At 37.9% G+C, this 15643-nt stretch overlaps 1 protein-coding gene across 2 annotated transcripts; it reads left to right on the forward strand.

Annotated features, from left to right (window-relative positions):
* The first annotated feature begins 206 nt into the window (after positions 1-206).
* Positions 207-2354, forward strand: LOC114262066 (uncharacterized protein At4g22758). 2 transcript variants are annotated; one of them, XM_082902376.1, is made up of 4 exons: positions 220-681; positions 1360-1469; positions 1583-1692; positions 1990-2354. In XM_082902376.1, exons 1-3 carry the CDS (start codon positions 336-338, stop codon positions 1640-1642), a joined length of 516 nt encoding a protein of 171 aa, XP_082758502.1. In that variant the 5' UTR covers positions 220-335; the 3' UTR covers positions 1643-1692; positions 1990-2354. The 2 variants fall into 2 exon arrangements, with proteins under 2 accessions (XP_028058208.2, XP_082758502.1); XM_028202407.2 differs by lacking the exons at positions 1360-1469; positions 1583-1692 and having other exon boundaries at positions 207-681.
* Positions 2355-15643: the final 13289 nt, after the last annotated feature.

A 15643-nucleotide genomic window follows, 5' to 3' on the forward strand; every position in this document is an offset into this window, starting at 1 on the left:
AATAGACTTTTTAGCCTAATAAAATAAAACATCACATTCAATCCATAATCATTACATTATTTCTCTCATAAAAAAATTAAAAATCCTTTTCAAACCAAATTTTTTAACCCCAAACAAAAACAACTAAAAAAATTAAAAAACTAACACACTTCTCCAACCAAACCTCAATCATTACGCAAAATCATATATCCGCAAAAAAGCGAGGGGCATATACAAAAGCACACTTTCGACGAAACTTCGCCCCCGCGCGTCCCTCTTCATGTAAAGTCTCTCTGATTTGAAACTTTCAAGCCATTTAAATCACTCAACTCTCTTCCGCGATCTTCTCACCACCAATGACTTCGCGGCCACCACTCCTCCGCCGCCACAACGGCGGCCAACTTCCTCCGAACTCCGTGGCGCATTCCGAACTAGTGCGCCGACGCGGCGGTCTGATCTCCGTGCCAGGTGGTAAACTGACGCTGCCGCCGGAGATTACACGGAGGTTCACGAAATTGTTGCTGAACGTGAATATACAGGGAAGTTTGGGGCCGGTGCAGGTGGTGATGTCGCCGGAAAACGCCGTCGGAGATTTGATAAAGGCGGCGATAGAGATCTACGTGAAGGAGATGAGGCGGCCCTTGTTGAATGAATCCGATCCTCGGCATCTCGAGCTTCACTATTCGCAGTTTAGCTTGGAAAGTAAGGCTTGTTTTGAAAAGTTGGCTTTTAGCCTTTTTTGGGTTTTCGCCAAAGTCAAAATTGGCTTTTTGAATTTTTTTTCATTTGAAAAGTTATTTTTTTAGCTCATGTGGCAAAATATGTTATATGAATGAAGTTGTAAATATTTTAAATTAAATGGGATTTTTATGGTTATTTTATTATGATTTGACATTATAAATAAATATTAATAAAAAAATATCAAAAGTTATTTTTTATCAACTTCTCAAATTATTTGTTTAAAAAAATAAAAAATTTAATTAAAAGTCAAAAAATTATTTTTTATCATCTTTCTAAAATAGGCCTAAGGTATCCATCGATTGTCGTTTTTTTTTTTAATTTACTACTATTACTGTTTTTGTTCTATTATTCGTGGTATACATTTTTAAATTATAAAAAATAAAAAATAAAAATCTATGAATTATATTTTCAAAAATATTATTATCATATCATCAAATTTTCATTGAATACTAACCTATTTTCAACCTAAGTGTTAATAGGACAATGAAAAATTTATGAAAAACATATAATGTGTTTGATTTGAGTTTTTTGAATTAAATTTTTTAAAAATTAAATTTTTTAATTTTCGTATTTTTTTATTTTTAGTTTCAAGTTAAAATTTTAGAAATATAATAATAATATGACAGCCAATCGGTCCAGTTTTGTACAGCATTGACTACGAGTTTCCGTTATGTAATGGAACTGGCCGGTTTGCTTGCGATTTAGGATTAAAACAATTAATTCGGCTTCGGCTATATTCGAATTGTAAGGTAAGAATCTAGTTACAAATTTTTTAGATTGCTGTGAATCGACTATGATTACTAACGAGAAATGATGGTCGAAAATAATTATTAATAACTAAAAGTGTTACGATGAATGATAGGATATGGTGACTCGAGGTGGGTGCCACCAACAAGAGGCAATTGATAGTGGCCAAAAGTGATTGCTCGCTATTAGAAAGAGAAATGAATAAAATGAGGATGGCATGCAATGGTGAGAAAGAGAAATGAATAAAATTTTCAAGACAAGTGAAATTAATTTGTTTTTTTGGTTAAAAAATTTAATAAAATTTATTGATTGTTTAAATATATATATATATATATTTAAATACAAATAGTTTATAGATTTTAAAATATTTATAAAAATAGATTAAAAAAATATAAATTCACCCTTATTTTTAAGCAGATAAATGAAATTTTATGTTCATGTGAATTAATTGTCGAAATTAGTTATTCTTATGCAATATATCACGTTCTAGTGAGAATATTAAAAATTCATTTGGCAATGCAGGCTTGAAGGCAGAGGACAAGTTGATAAACTTGGGGTCGAGAAATTTCTATCTGTGCCGGAAACCGACCTCTGTTTCCAATTCAACTTGCTCCGATGAGGCAAAGAAGGTGGCCAAGTCTGCCTTTCCATTCACAAAATTCATGGATTTCTTGCTTTAGCCTTTTAATTTAACTTCTTAGGGGTCCCCAAAACGTTTACCTTGTGCATAAAACCCTGACCAATTGTGAATTTCTCCTCTTAATTCGGCTAATAATTAAAACCAAAAAATGTCGTCCAAGTTTCGATTTCCATTGACAGAGTTCATGGGTTCTGTGTATAGTTTCCATGTTTTCCAGATGATAATGACAACTTGTGTGTTTGTGCCACCTTTTTATCCATTGTAGAAAAATGGTGCTTATATAGCCAAGTGAAGTATTGGGTTGGGGGGGGATGATTCCATCTGCACATTAGGGTTATATTTATATTATGAATTTATTGAAATAAAAGACAAAAAAAAAAAGAAAAAAGAAATGAAATGAGCTATTTTTATATTTTGAATCTTCTGCACATTAAAAAGAGTAAAGAGTAATAATTCCACCATTAATGCTGTGTTTGGTTGGGGATTTGAGGAGATATTTGAAAAGAGAAATGGAAAAAGTAAGTAGAATGTGAATAAATCATACTTATATTTCACCTAATTTTACATACCTTTTCCCTTTCACTTTTCAAATCTCTCTCAAAATTCCTCAACCAAACACAACGCAAGTGATCTCATGTTAATTCTCACGAGTTTGCATTCAAATTTATGTGTCACTTGATAATTATAATTACTGTACTGATAAAAAAATAAAAAATACGTCATATGTGACAATACATGCAACTCATATTCAACTCGATCTAATTTTTAGTTAGTATACCATATCTTTAATTTTGACTATTTATCTTTACTTAAAAAATAAGTGAAAGCGAACATTCAATATAACATACATAACGCCATTTCTAATCTTTTATAAATTGTTTCATTAAATTTAAATTTGATAAAAAAAATTAGTTAAAATGATACTCTAATTGTTTCATTGGATCTATATTAAAAGAAATGAGAGTTAATTTTTCATCAAATCCACAGAGTTTTTGATTTTTTATCAAATTTTGTAAGTGGTAATTGGGCCGGACGTGCTCTCAGATAACTGCGCTTGTAATAAAATTTGATGAAAATTTTAAATTTTTACTATTAGAATGTATCATATCAAATTAAAGTTTTTATCAAATTTTTACTTAAATTTAATAAAAGATTGAAGATGCTCTGATTCAACTAAAAATGCCTACTTTGAATGGAGTTATTATTCCAACCGCTTCCCTTTAAAATAAAACATTATAAATCGAAAGGCCTTATTTGACCAGTGATTTTTTTTGTCAAAAAATTAAAAAATTATTAAAAAAGTCAAAAAGTCAACAACCCATATCAAGAAATCAAAAATTCTATTTTCTCTCTACTTTTTACATATCTTTTCGTAAAAAGTTAAAAAATCATCCCCAACATACTAATTTTTTTTACATTATATATTAATCAAAAAGTAACTAAAAAAGTCTGTTCCCAAACAAGTTAATCATAATCGAACATAAAAATAAAGTAACAAGTATTAAATTATAAAAAATAAAAGGAGTAAATTATTTTTAAGGGGAGTATTGCCAGTTTTAATAGACTGATTTATTGTCTAATAAGTCATGTGAGAATTAGTGGTGTTTTGAAAAGTTGGCAAAAAACTGACTTTTTGACTTTTTAGTAACTTTTTTGACAAAAAAAAAAACTGGCTTTTTTGACTAAAAAAGTTGACTTTTTAAGCTAAAAAAGCTAAAAAGCCAAAAAGTTGACTTTTTTAGTTTCTTCCCAAAGTGCCCCTTAAAAACGTTTTTATTAAATACTATTAAAAAATATCACTAAGTGGTGTTTTGAAAAATTGATAAAAAACTGACTTTTATGTTTAAAAAATTAGTTTTTTTTGTATAAAAAAACTAAAAAACTAAAAAGTTAGCTTCTTTTAACTTCTTCCCAAATTATCCGTAATTGTTAATTTTCAGTGACGGTATGAAAATTGTCATAAAAAATGTCACTAATTGTAGGTTTTAGTGACGGTTTAAAAAAATTTGTCACAAAAAAATTACTAATTGTAAGTTTTAAAGATAATTTATAAAAATGGTGATAAAAAAGTCACTAATTATCAACTTTTAACAATACATATAAAAAATGTTAGGGAGATTTATTTATAAGTCTTTTTTCAGACACTTATGGTAGGCTAAGTCCTGTGTAATTTCTTATAGAGTCTCAAGTCCTATTTAGATAGGAATATATTCCACAAGATCCTACACAAACGTAACGTAACGTGACACCTATATAAACGTAACGTAACGTGACACATATATAAACGTAATGTGACACCTGCATAAACGTAACGTAACGTGTCACGTTACGTTTCGCAAACTTAATGAGTTTTTATTTTTTTAAATTGAATGTGGAAATGTTGTTGGTTTATGTTGGTGTAACGTTACGTTTCATATAAATATGACCTATGGTAACATTCAATTTCCATAGATCATAGGTGTCACGTTACGTTTATGTAGGTGTCACGTTATGTTACGTTTATGTAGATATGATCTATGGTAACATTCAATTTCCCATATACGAAATTGAATGTTGCCATAGATCATAGGTGTCACGTTATGTTTATGTAGGTGTCATGTTACGTTACGTTACGTTTATGTAGATATGATCTATGGTAACATGCAATTTCCTAAATAGGTGTCACGTTACGTTACGTTTATGTAGGTGTCACGTTACGTTACGTTTATATAGATATGATTTATGGTAACATTCAATTTCCTATATATAGTTTACTATTATTTATGATATTAAAGGATGGCAACCGTAATACTTCTTTCTTTCATTCAAGGCCACCCAAAGACATAAAGAGAAGAAGATTGACGGCATAGTCGATTCCTGTGGGATCTAGCAAGCGGAGCACCGTGTGATGGAGGATAATTTCGTGACTTATTTTCAAGAGTTATTTTCAGCAGGCGTGGGGTTGACAATGGACCCGGTGCTCCAATTGGTTCAAAGGAGAATTTCAGTTCGTAGTGCTGTTACTCTAAGTCGCCCTTTCTCTGCACTTGAAGTACACCATGCGCTTCTCCAAATGCATCCAACGAAGGCTCCTGGGCCTGATGGTAAGCCTGCTTTATTCTTTCAAAAATTTTGGCACGTGATGGGTCCTAGTGTGAGTAATGTTGTGCTTAGGGTTTTGAATGGGGTGAATGATTGTCACGACCCAAACCCGGCCCTATGGGTTTAGCACCGTAACCGGCCAGTAATCCGAGATTACCGAAGGCCTGCTTAACAGTAATACAGTAAAACAGAGTACAGGGCCTGGCGGAAGCCAATACAGTAAATAAATAGTGTCCATTGAGCTGTGACAGTCTGAACGCAAAAGGACTTTTCATGCATTCTTACATATACAAACAGTACAGTCTATACAGAATATTTATAATCATTCAGACTAGGGCTCAACCCTATATAACAGTACAGTAACACTCGGTCTATACAGAACAGTAAAACAGTACAGAAGGGGAAATTGTAAAAGACCCCTAAGCCTTAACAGATAGGCTCGGAACCTCGCAGTGAGGCACATAGGCTGGCTTGACAAAACTGGAGTTACCCTGACGCTCCTAGCTGCGGTCTGGTGCCTGTACACCTACATATATATATAAACAGTGAGCTAAAACCCAGTGAATAACACAATATGTAAAGAGGTTAAGAATGAATGTCCTTACGGTATGAAAACAGTTCATTTCAATCAGTCATTCAGTTGTTCAGTACAGTAAACAGTCATATGTGGTACATCCATTAGCATAACAGTAACAGTAGGTCTTAAAAGACCGAACAGTAATGATGGCCATCAGTCAGTAAACAGTAGTGGTTCCACGAGGGAACCGACAGAGATCTCTGTAACAGTAACAGTAACAGTAAACCGTAGGTACTAAGGATGCCACAGTACAGTTCAGAAATAAAGGACATACATTCATTCAATAATACCAGTTTAGTAAACAGTTCAGTTCAGTATTCAAAAGATATCAGTTGAACATATCTTTACACAATTGTTACTCACAGAGTTCTGGGCTACAGTATGCTAGAGCGTGTCTCCCCAGTTGCCAACCCTACACAGTTCACAGGTTGAACACACACTAAGCTACACAGTTGGGAAACATCATAACTTAATCCCTAATTTGCCTCGGTGTGTTCTACAACGATATCATCATCAAGATGTCTTAAACTAGGCCTAAAAATGCCTAGGATGGGATGAGGATGCAAAGATGCACATTTAAAAGCATTTTCAGAAAAACAGAGTCCCGCTCGAGCGCATGTTTCCCCGCTCGAGCGGACATGCAACAAAGGTACACGCTCGAGCGTACTGTAAAAGTACTGGATGGGTGAAATCTCCGCTCGACGCCCGCTCGAGCTTGAGACATGACTCCGCTCGAGCGCCCAATCCTCCGCTCGAGCGGACTGCAAAACAGTGCAGAGGGATGCTGGTCGCTCGGATTCCACGCTCGAGCGTAACTTTCTCCGCTCGAGCGGAAGTGCGAAATCTGGAAAACCCAGATTGCACCTCCAAGCTCAAACTCAAGTTTAAATGCATCAAAACCGATCCTCTTGGGCTCATTTTCTGGAAAACATTTATAAACACATAGAATAACGTGGTTCAAAGCTCAATTTGAGAAATCAAAGCCCAAGGGTGTTTAATTCAAACCCAATTTCAAACCAATTTTAAATCATTTTCAAGAATAATCTTCAAACATGACATGCATGAGTTTCAAACCAAATTAAAGCTCCAAAGCTTGCTCAAATGAGCTCATTTCTTTTCAAAACTAGATGAAAACATGGTCTATAACAACAATATGAGCATGCATGTACTAATGTCCATGTAATCAACCTTAAAATGCAACAAAACTAACATGCATGCAAGAGATGAGCTTCAATCCACCATTAATGAACCAAATCATGACTTAGCTCTACAAATGAGGCATGAATCATGCAAGAACTAGCTCAAACACATCAATAAAGGTTGAGTTCTCTTACCTAGAGCCTCAATTACAAGTGTAGGACCACAAAGCAACAATCAACCTTCAATTCCCTAAGCAATTCACAAGGTAGAACTCAGTTCCTCTCCCTTTCCCCCTCTTGGTCGGTTAAGCTCAAGAAATGAGCTGATGAAATGCTCTGATTGAAGTGTATACAAGGCTCAAGTGTGTGTATTTGAGTGGACCACTAAGGGTGGCAATTCGGTAATTAAGTCCAACTCTTTAATTAGCTTATTTAATCTAATTTAATCATACCTAATCAGTTTTCAGATAATCATACTATAAAATCACATTAATTATGTGGATCATAAAACATCAATCAATTTCTAATTCGGCCGCCGATAAGGCCTTCAATTAGCAGTTTAAACATATAAGAATGAACAGATATTCCTACAGTCAAACAGATAGAATGCAATTTAACTAACTTATACTCAATCAATTCGGTTTCCAATTCAGTCAGTCAGTTCAGTACCTTTACCAGTCCAATTATCAGTCAGTTATCAGTCATTATCAGTTCCGTTTAGCAGTAATCGGTGATTATCGGTAATCAATCAGTCATTAATCAGTAAACAGTATGAGGGTTGTTACAGTCTCCCCTCCTTATAAAGAGTTTAGTCCTCTAAACTCGAGTTACCTTCATTCTGGAAGAAAACAGGGTTCAGTGGGAACAGTTCAGGATATCTTTTGGCCATGTCATCTTCCCTTTCCCAAGTGGCATACACGCTACCGTGGTTCTGCCAGTCAACTTTTACTAGCGGGATCTCTTTGTTTCGCAGTTTCTTGATCCGTCGGTTGACAATCTGTATAGGCCGTTCCTCGTAAGTGTAGTCATCAGTCGACACTACGTGGGTAGGCTCTATTACATGGAAGGGATCCCGTAGGTAGTCTCTCAACATGGAAATATGGAAGACGTTATGCATATGCTCCATTTCAGGAGGGAGCGCAACTTGATACGCTACCGGATTAATTTTCTCAATAATCTCATACGGTCCGACGTATCTTGGTGCTAACTTGCCTTTGACTCCAAAACGAGTCTGGCCTTTCATTGGTGTCACTTTCACAAAAACGTGATCACCCACTTCATACTCTCTGTCCCGTCTTCTGACATCTGCATAACTTTTCTGTCTACTCTGTGCAGTTTTCAGTCTTTGCTGTATCAGTTTCACTTTTTCAGTTGTTTCATACACAATCTCGGGCCCAAGCAAAGGCCCATCTCCAACTTCTGCCCAGCAAATTGGAGATCTACATTTTCTGCCATACAATGCCTCAAAAGGCGCCATACCAATACTTGAATGGTAGCTGTTGTTGTAGGCGAATTCAGCTAAGGGCAAGTGACTTTCCCAGTTTCCCTGAAAATCAAGGACACACATTCTCAATAAATCCTCCAGAGTTTGGATGGTCCTTTCTGATTGGCCATCTGTCTGAGGATGATAGGCACTACTCAGTCTCAGTTCAGTACCCAGTGCCGTCTGTAGGCTTTGCCAAAACCTCGATGTAAACTTCGAATCCCTGTCAGAAACAATAGACACAGGCACTCCATGCAGTCTAACAATTTCATCAATATAGATGACAGCCAATTTGTCCGCATTATAAATCGTCTTGACAGGTAAGAAGTGAGCAGATTTGGTTAGTCTATCAACAATAACCCAGATTGAATCCATACCTTTTCTGGAGCGAGGTAATCCAACGATAAAATCCATCGTGATATGCTCCCACTTCCACTCTGGTATGGGTAGGGGTTGCAATAGTCCGGCAGGTCGTTGATGTTCAGCTTTGACCTGTTGGCAATGAAGACATTTGGATACAAAATCAGCAATTTCTTTCTTCATTCCCGGCCACCAGAAATTCTGTTTCAGATCTTGGTACATTTTCGTATTTCCCGGATGGATAGACAATTTCGAATTGTGGCCTTCTTGCAGAACTCTTCTTTTCAGTTCCGTATCATTTGGTACACACAGTCTTTCTTAAAATTTCAGTACATTGTTCTCAAATTTGAATCCCGGTCTCGGTTTGGATTCTCTTTCCTCGATGATCTTCTTCAAGAAATCATCCAGCTGCTGTTTTTCTTTAACCTCTTCAATCAGTGCCGGTTGAGCAGAAATAGCAGCTAAGATTCCACCTTGTTCTCTCAAAACAATTTCAATTTCAGATTTTTCAAGGTCACAAAGCAACTCTTTCTGTCCTGTAAGCAAACAGGCTAAGTTTCCAATCGATTTCCGGCTCAGTGCATCGGCAACGGTATTGGCTTTTCCCGGATGGTACAATATCTGTAGGTCATAGTCTTTAATCAGTTCCAGCCATCTCCGCTGTCTCATATTTCAGTTCTTTCTGTGTGAAGAAATACTTTAAACTCTTGTGGTCGGTGTATACTTCACATGTCACCCCGTACAGATAGTGACGCCAGATTTTCAGTGCAAATACTACTGCAGCAAGTTCCAGATCATGGGTCGGGTAGTTCTTTTCATGTGGTCTCAACTGTCGGGAAGCATAAGCAATAACTCTCCCATTCTGCATTAAAACACATCCCAAACCCTTATGAGAAGCATCACTAAATACAGTATAACCATCCGTACCTGAAGGTAAGGTAAGAACTGGTGCAGTCACTAATCGAGTTTTCAACTCCTGGAAGGCAGATTCCCTTTGGTCAGTCCAGTCAAATGATGTCCCCTTTTGTGTTAACTGTGTCAGTGGTAGGGCAATTTTGGAGAAATCTTTGACAAATCTTCTGTAATATCCAGCTAATCCCAAAAAGCTTCGGACTTCAGTCACATTTGTTGGTCTAGGCCAGTTCACTACAGCTTCAATTTTCTGCGGATCAACAGAAATTCCATTTTTGCTAACAACATGCCCCAAAAACATAACATGGTCAAGCCAAAATTCACATTTAGACAGCTTAGCATACAGTTTCTGTTCTCTTAAGGTTTGTAGGGCAAGTCTCAGATGATGTTCATGCTGTTCTATGCTTTTGGAGTAAATCAATATGTCATCGATAAATACAACAATAAAGTCATCAAGGTACGGTTTAAAAATTCTGTTCATGAGGTCCATAAAAGCAGCAGGGGCATTCGTGACTCCGAATGGCATAACTAAAAATTCATAATGGCCATACCTCGTTCTGAAAGCAGTTTTATCAATGTCTTCCGGTTTAACCTTCAGTTGATGATACCCCGATCTGAGATCAATCTTAGAGAACACTTGCGCACCCTGTAACTGATCAAATAAATCATCAATGCGCGGTAATGGGTATTTATTCTTTACAGTTACCTTATTCAGTTCACGGTAGTCAATGCACAGTCTCAGTGAGCCATCTTTCTTCTTGACAAACAAAACAGGAGCACCCCATGGCGAAGTGCTAGGTCTGATGAACTTTTTGTCTAACAGTTCTTGCAATTGCACTTTCAGTTCTTTCAGTTCAGTTGGAGCCATTCTGTAAGGAGCTTTAGAAACTGGTTGTGTTCCGGGAATCACATCAACGGTAAATTCAATCTCCCTGTCAGTCAAATCTCCTGGAAGATTATCTGGAAAAACATCTGGAAATTCTCTGACTATAGGAATACAATTCACATCAGTTTTTACACCATCATCAGTAGACACAGTCAGTACAGAACACAGATATCCTTTACATCCCTTTCTAATCAGTTTAACAGCTTTCACCGACGAAATCAAATACGGAGGAGGTACTACTCCACTTCCATTAAACACAAATTCAGGCAAACCAGGTGGACGGAAAACAACTTGCTTGGTCACACAGTCAATAGTGGCATGATATTTTTGTAACCAATCCATCCCCAATTTTACGTCAAAATGATCAATGTTCAATGGCAGTAAATCAATAAACAAATGCATATCCCCAACAATAATTTCACATGCGGGATACATATATGCACAAGTCATAGATCCTCCTACGGGTGATGATACGGCTAGCAGATAGTTCATGGGTTCTAAGGGTCTATTCAATTTCCGTGAAAAAGCATATGATACATAAGAATGTGTAGACCCCGAATCAATCAATACATATGCATTTTGCGTACAGATAGAGAGGATACCTGACACAACGGTCTCGGTATTCTGCACATCTCCCGGTACTAGGGCGAACACTCGGCCCTGCCTCATGGGCTCTTTCCCGGTAGCTCTGGGGTTAGGCTTTGGTGCTACAGTTGATGCTGCTGCGCTTGGTGCAGCTTTACTACTGGCTTGTGGAGCAGAGGGGCAGTCTTTAACCATGTGGCCCACCTTGCCACACCTGTAACAGGCTCCAGATATTCTGTAGCAGACCCCCTTGTGCTTCTTGCCACACTCAGAACAGGGTGGTATGAATCCACTCCCTTGGCTGGGGCTAGTCATCGTCCCCGTATTCTGTTTCTTGTTGGCCGGGTTGTGCTTACCTTTCTTGAATTTGAAACCCTGCCTTTTACCATGCCATTCAGTTGTTGGTGTTTCAGATTGTTTCACTGCTGCAATGTTCGACTCGGCCATCAATGCCCGGTCGAGAACACCCACAAAAGTCGGTAATTTCAAAACATTTATCCGGTCAAGGATTGCGACATTAAGGCCACCTTCAAATTTTCTGGCCTTCTTATACTCAGTATCCACCATATGCGGTGCATAACGGGCAAGTTCAGTAAATTTGGTTTCATATTCCGCAACGGACATTGTGCCCTGCTTTAGCTGTTCAAATTCAGTCACTTTTCTATCCCTGACACACTGAGGGAAGTACTTTTCAAAGAAGGACTCCTTGAACTGAGCCCAAGTCATAACAGTATTTGTATCACGGATTAACATCCACCACCTTCTAGCCTCTTCTTGTAGGGTGAAGGTAGCTAACAATACTTTATTCGCTTCTGAGCACGGAAACACTTCAAATAGTTTTTCTGTCTCAAGCACCCAAGCTTCAGCCTTTAGCGGTTCCAATCCTCCCTGAAAGGATGGCGGTTTCATCTTGCTGAATTTATGGGTGAGAGCAATAATATCCCCATCATTCACATTCACATTAGGCTCCGGCTGTACCGGAGGAGGAGGAGGTGGGGGCTGTTGGTTCTGTTGTTGTTCCAGTCTAGCAGTTATCAGTTCTATCATTCTTTCCATTCTTTCCATTCTTGCCTCGGTAGACGAGGATTCAGGTTCATTTGCATTGTCCATTTCACTATAAGCAGTTATAACAGTTTTAAACATAAGCAGTCATTTGTTTAACAGTTTACCACATTAGCATGTATTCAGTCATAACATAACCACACACTTATCATGCTCATGAGATGCCCTAATAACTTTTCTAGGACACCCTATAGCTCATTTGGACACGTGTGTGCGGTATAACTCGTGGTAAGTATCGCTCTGATACCACTCTGTCACGACCCAAACCCGGCCCTATGGGTTTAGCACCGTAACCGGCCAGTAATCCGAGATTACCGAAGGCCTGCTTAACAGTAATACAGTAAAACAGAGTACAGGGCCTGGCGGAAGCCAATACAGTAAATAAATAGTGTCCATTGAGCTGTGACAGTCTGAACGCAAAAGGACTTTTCATGCATTCTTACATATACAAACAGTACAGTCTATACAGAATATTTACAATCATTCAGACTAGGGCTCAACCCTATATAACAGTACAGTAACACTCGGTCTATACAGAACAGTAAAACAGTACAGAAGGGGAAATTGTAAAAGACCCCTAAGCCTTAACAGATAGGCTCGGAACCTCGCAGTGAGGCACATAGGCTGGCTTGACAAAACTGGAGTTACCCTGACGCTCCTAGCTGCGGTCTGGTGCCTGTACACCTACATATATATATAAACAGTGAGCTAAAGCCCAGTGAATAACACAATATGTAAAGAGGTTAAGAATGAATGCCCTTACGGTATGAAAACAGTTCATTTCAATCAGTCATTCAGTTGTTCAGTACAGTAAACAGTCATATGTGGTACATCCATTAGCATAACAGTAACAGTAGGTCTTAAAAGACCGAACAGTAATGATGGCCATCAGTCAGTAAACAGTAGTGGTTCCACGAGGGAACCGACAGAGATCTCTGTAACAGTAACAGTAACAGTAAACCGTAGGTACTAAGGATGCCACAGTACAGTTCAGAAATAAAGGACATACATTCATTCAATAATACCAGTTCAGTAAACAGTTCAGTTCAGTATTCAAAAGATATCAGTTGAACATATCTTTACACAATTGTTACTCACAGAGTTCTGGGCTACAGTATGCTAGAGCGTGTCTCCCCAGTTGCCAACCCTACACAGTTCACAGGTTGAACACACACTAAGCTACACAGTTGGGAAACATCATAACTTAATCCCTAATTTGCCTCGGTGTGTTCTACAACGATATCATCATCAAGATGTCTTAAACTAGGCCTAAAAATGCCTAGGATGGGATGAGGATGCAAAGATGCACATTTAAAAGCATTTTCAGAAAAACAGAGTCCCGCTCGAGCGCATGTTTCCCCGCTCGAGCGGACATGCAACAAAGGTACACGCTCGAGCGTACTGTAAAAGTACTGGATGGGTGAAATCTCCGCTCGACGCCCGCTCGAGCTTGAGACATGACTCCGCTCGAGCGCCCAATCCTCCGCTCGAGCGGACTGCAAAACAGTGCAGAGGGATGCTGGTCGCTCGGATTCCACGCTCGAGCGTAACTTTCTCCGCTCGAGCGGAAGTGCGAAATCTGGAAAACCCAGATTGCACCTCCAAGCTCAAACTCAAGTTTAAATGCATTAAAACCGATCCTCTTGGGTTCATTTTCTAGAAAACATTTATAAACACATAGAATAACGTGGTTCAAAGCTCAATTTGAGAAATCAAAGCCCAAGGGTGTTTAATTCAAACCCAATTTCAAACCAATTTTAAATCATTTTCAAGAATAATCTTCAAACATGACATGCATGAGTTTCAAACCAAATTAAAGCTCCAAAGCTTGCTCAAATGAGCTCATTTCTTTTCAAAACCAGATGAAAACATGGTCTATAACAACAATATGAGCATGCATGTACTAATGTCCATGTAATCAACCTTAAAATGCAACAAAACTAACATGCATGCAAGAGATGAGCTTCAATCCACCATTAATGAACCAAATCATGACTTAGCTCTACAAATGAGGCATGAATCATGCAAGAACTAGCTCAAAAACATCAATAAAGGTTGAGTTCTCTTACCTAGAGCCTCAATTACAAGTGTAGGACCACAAAGCAACAATCAACCTTCAATTCCCTAAGCAATTCACAAGGTAGAACTCAGTTCCTCTCCCTTTCCCCCTCTTGGTCGGTTAAGCTCAAGAAATGAGCTGATGAAATGCTCTGATTGAAGTGTATACAAGGCTCAAGTGTGTGTATTTGAGTGGACCACTAAGGGTGGCAATTCGGTAATTAAGTCCAACTCTTTAATTAGCTTATTTAATCTAATTTAATCATACCTAATCAGTTTTCAGATAATCATACTATAAAATCACATTAATTATGTGGATCATAAAACATCAATCAATTTCTAATTCGGCCGCCGATAAGGCCTTCAATTAGCAGTTTAAACATATAAGAATGAACAGATATTCCTACAGTCAAACAGATAGAATGCAATTTAACTAACTTATACTCAATCAATTCGGTTTCCAATTCAGTCAGTCAGTTCAGTACCTTTACCAGTCCAATTATCAGTCAGTTATCAGTCATTATCAGTTCCGTTTAGCAGTAATCGGTGATTATCGGTAATCAATCAGTCATTAATCAGTAAACAGTATGAGGGTTGTTACAATGATATTTCACAGATTAATCATACATTTATTGTGCTTATCCCTAAAGTTAAAAAGCTCCAGCATATGTCCGAATTTCGGCCAATCAGTCTGTGTAATGTTGTCTACAAGCTTATTGCCAAAGTGTTGGCCAATCGCTTTAAAGAGGTTTAGCCATCAGTAATTTCTGACACTCAGAGTGCTTTTATACCAGGCCGAATGATCACAGATAATGCGCTATTGGCTTTCGAAGTTTTTCACTTTCTTAAGAACAAGCAGGCCGGAAGAGATGGATTTCTCGCACTGAAACTAGATATGAGTAAAGCTTATGACCGAGTGGAATGGCCATTTATTCATCAAATGATGCTCCAATTGGGTTTTCCGCAGTGTTTTGTGCAACTCCTCATGAGTTGTGTGTCGACGGTATCATTTTCGGTTCTTCTTAATGGAAAGCCTTCAAGATTGTTTCGTCCAACACGGGGGCTCAGACAGTGGAATCCCCTTTCGCCATACTTGTTCACTATTTGTGCGGAAGGGATGTCGGCGCTTCTCACACATGCTATGGTAAACAACCAGTTGTCGGGGATTTCTCTTTGCCGCGGTAGTCCACGATTATCGCATTTGTTTTTTGCTGATGATAGTCTTCTATTTGTGGCTACCACTGAAGCTGAAGCCGAGGTGTTACGAGATGTCCTTCAAATATATGAGCAAGCCTCGGGGCAGAAAATTAATTTCCAAAAATCTGCTATTTGTTTCAGCAAAAATACGGACTTGGTTACCCAGCAGGTGGTGACATCAATTCTTGGGATGGGT

Source organism: Camellia sinensis, chromosome 13 (genome assembly GCF_055761805.1).
Source record: "Camellia sinensis isolate YWXY chromosome 13, ASM5576180v1, whole genome shotgun sequence".
Classification (NCBI taxonomy): Eukaryota; Viridiplantae; Streptophyta; class Magnoliopsida; order Ericales; family Theaceae; genus Camellia; species Camellia sinensis.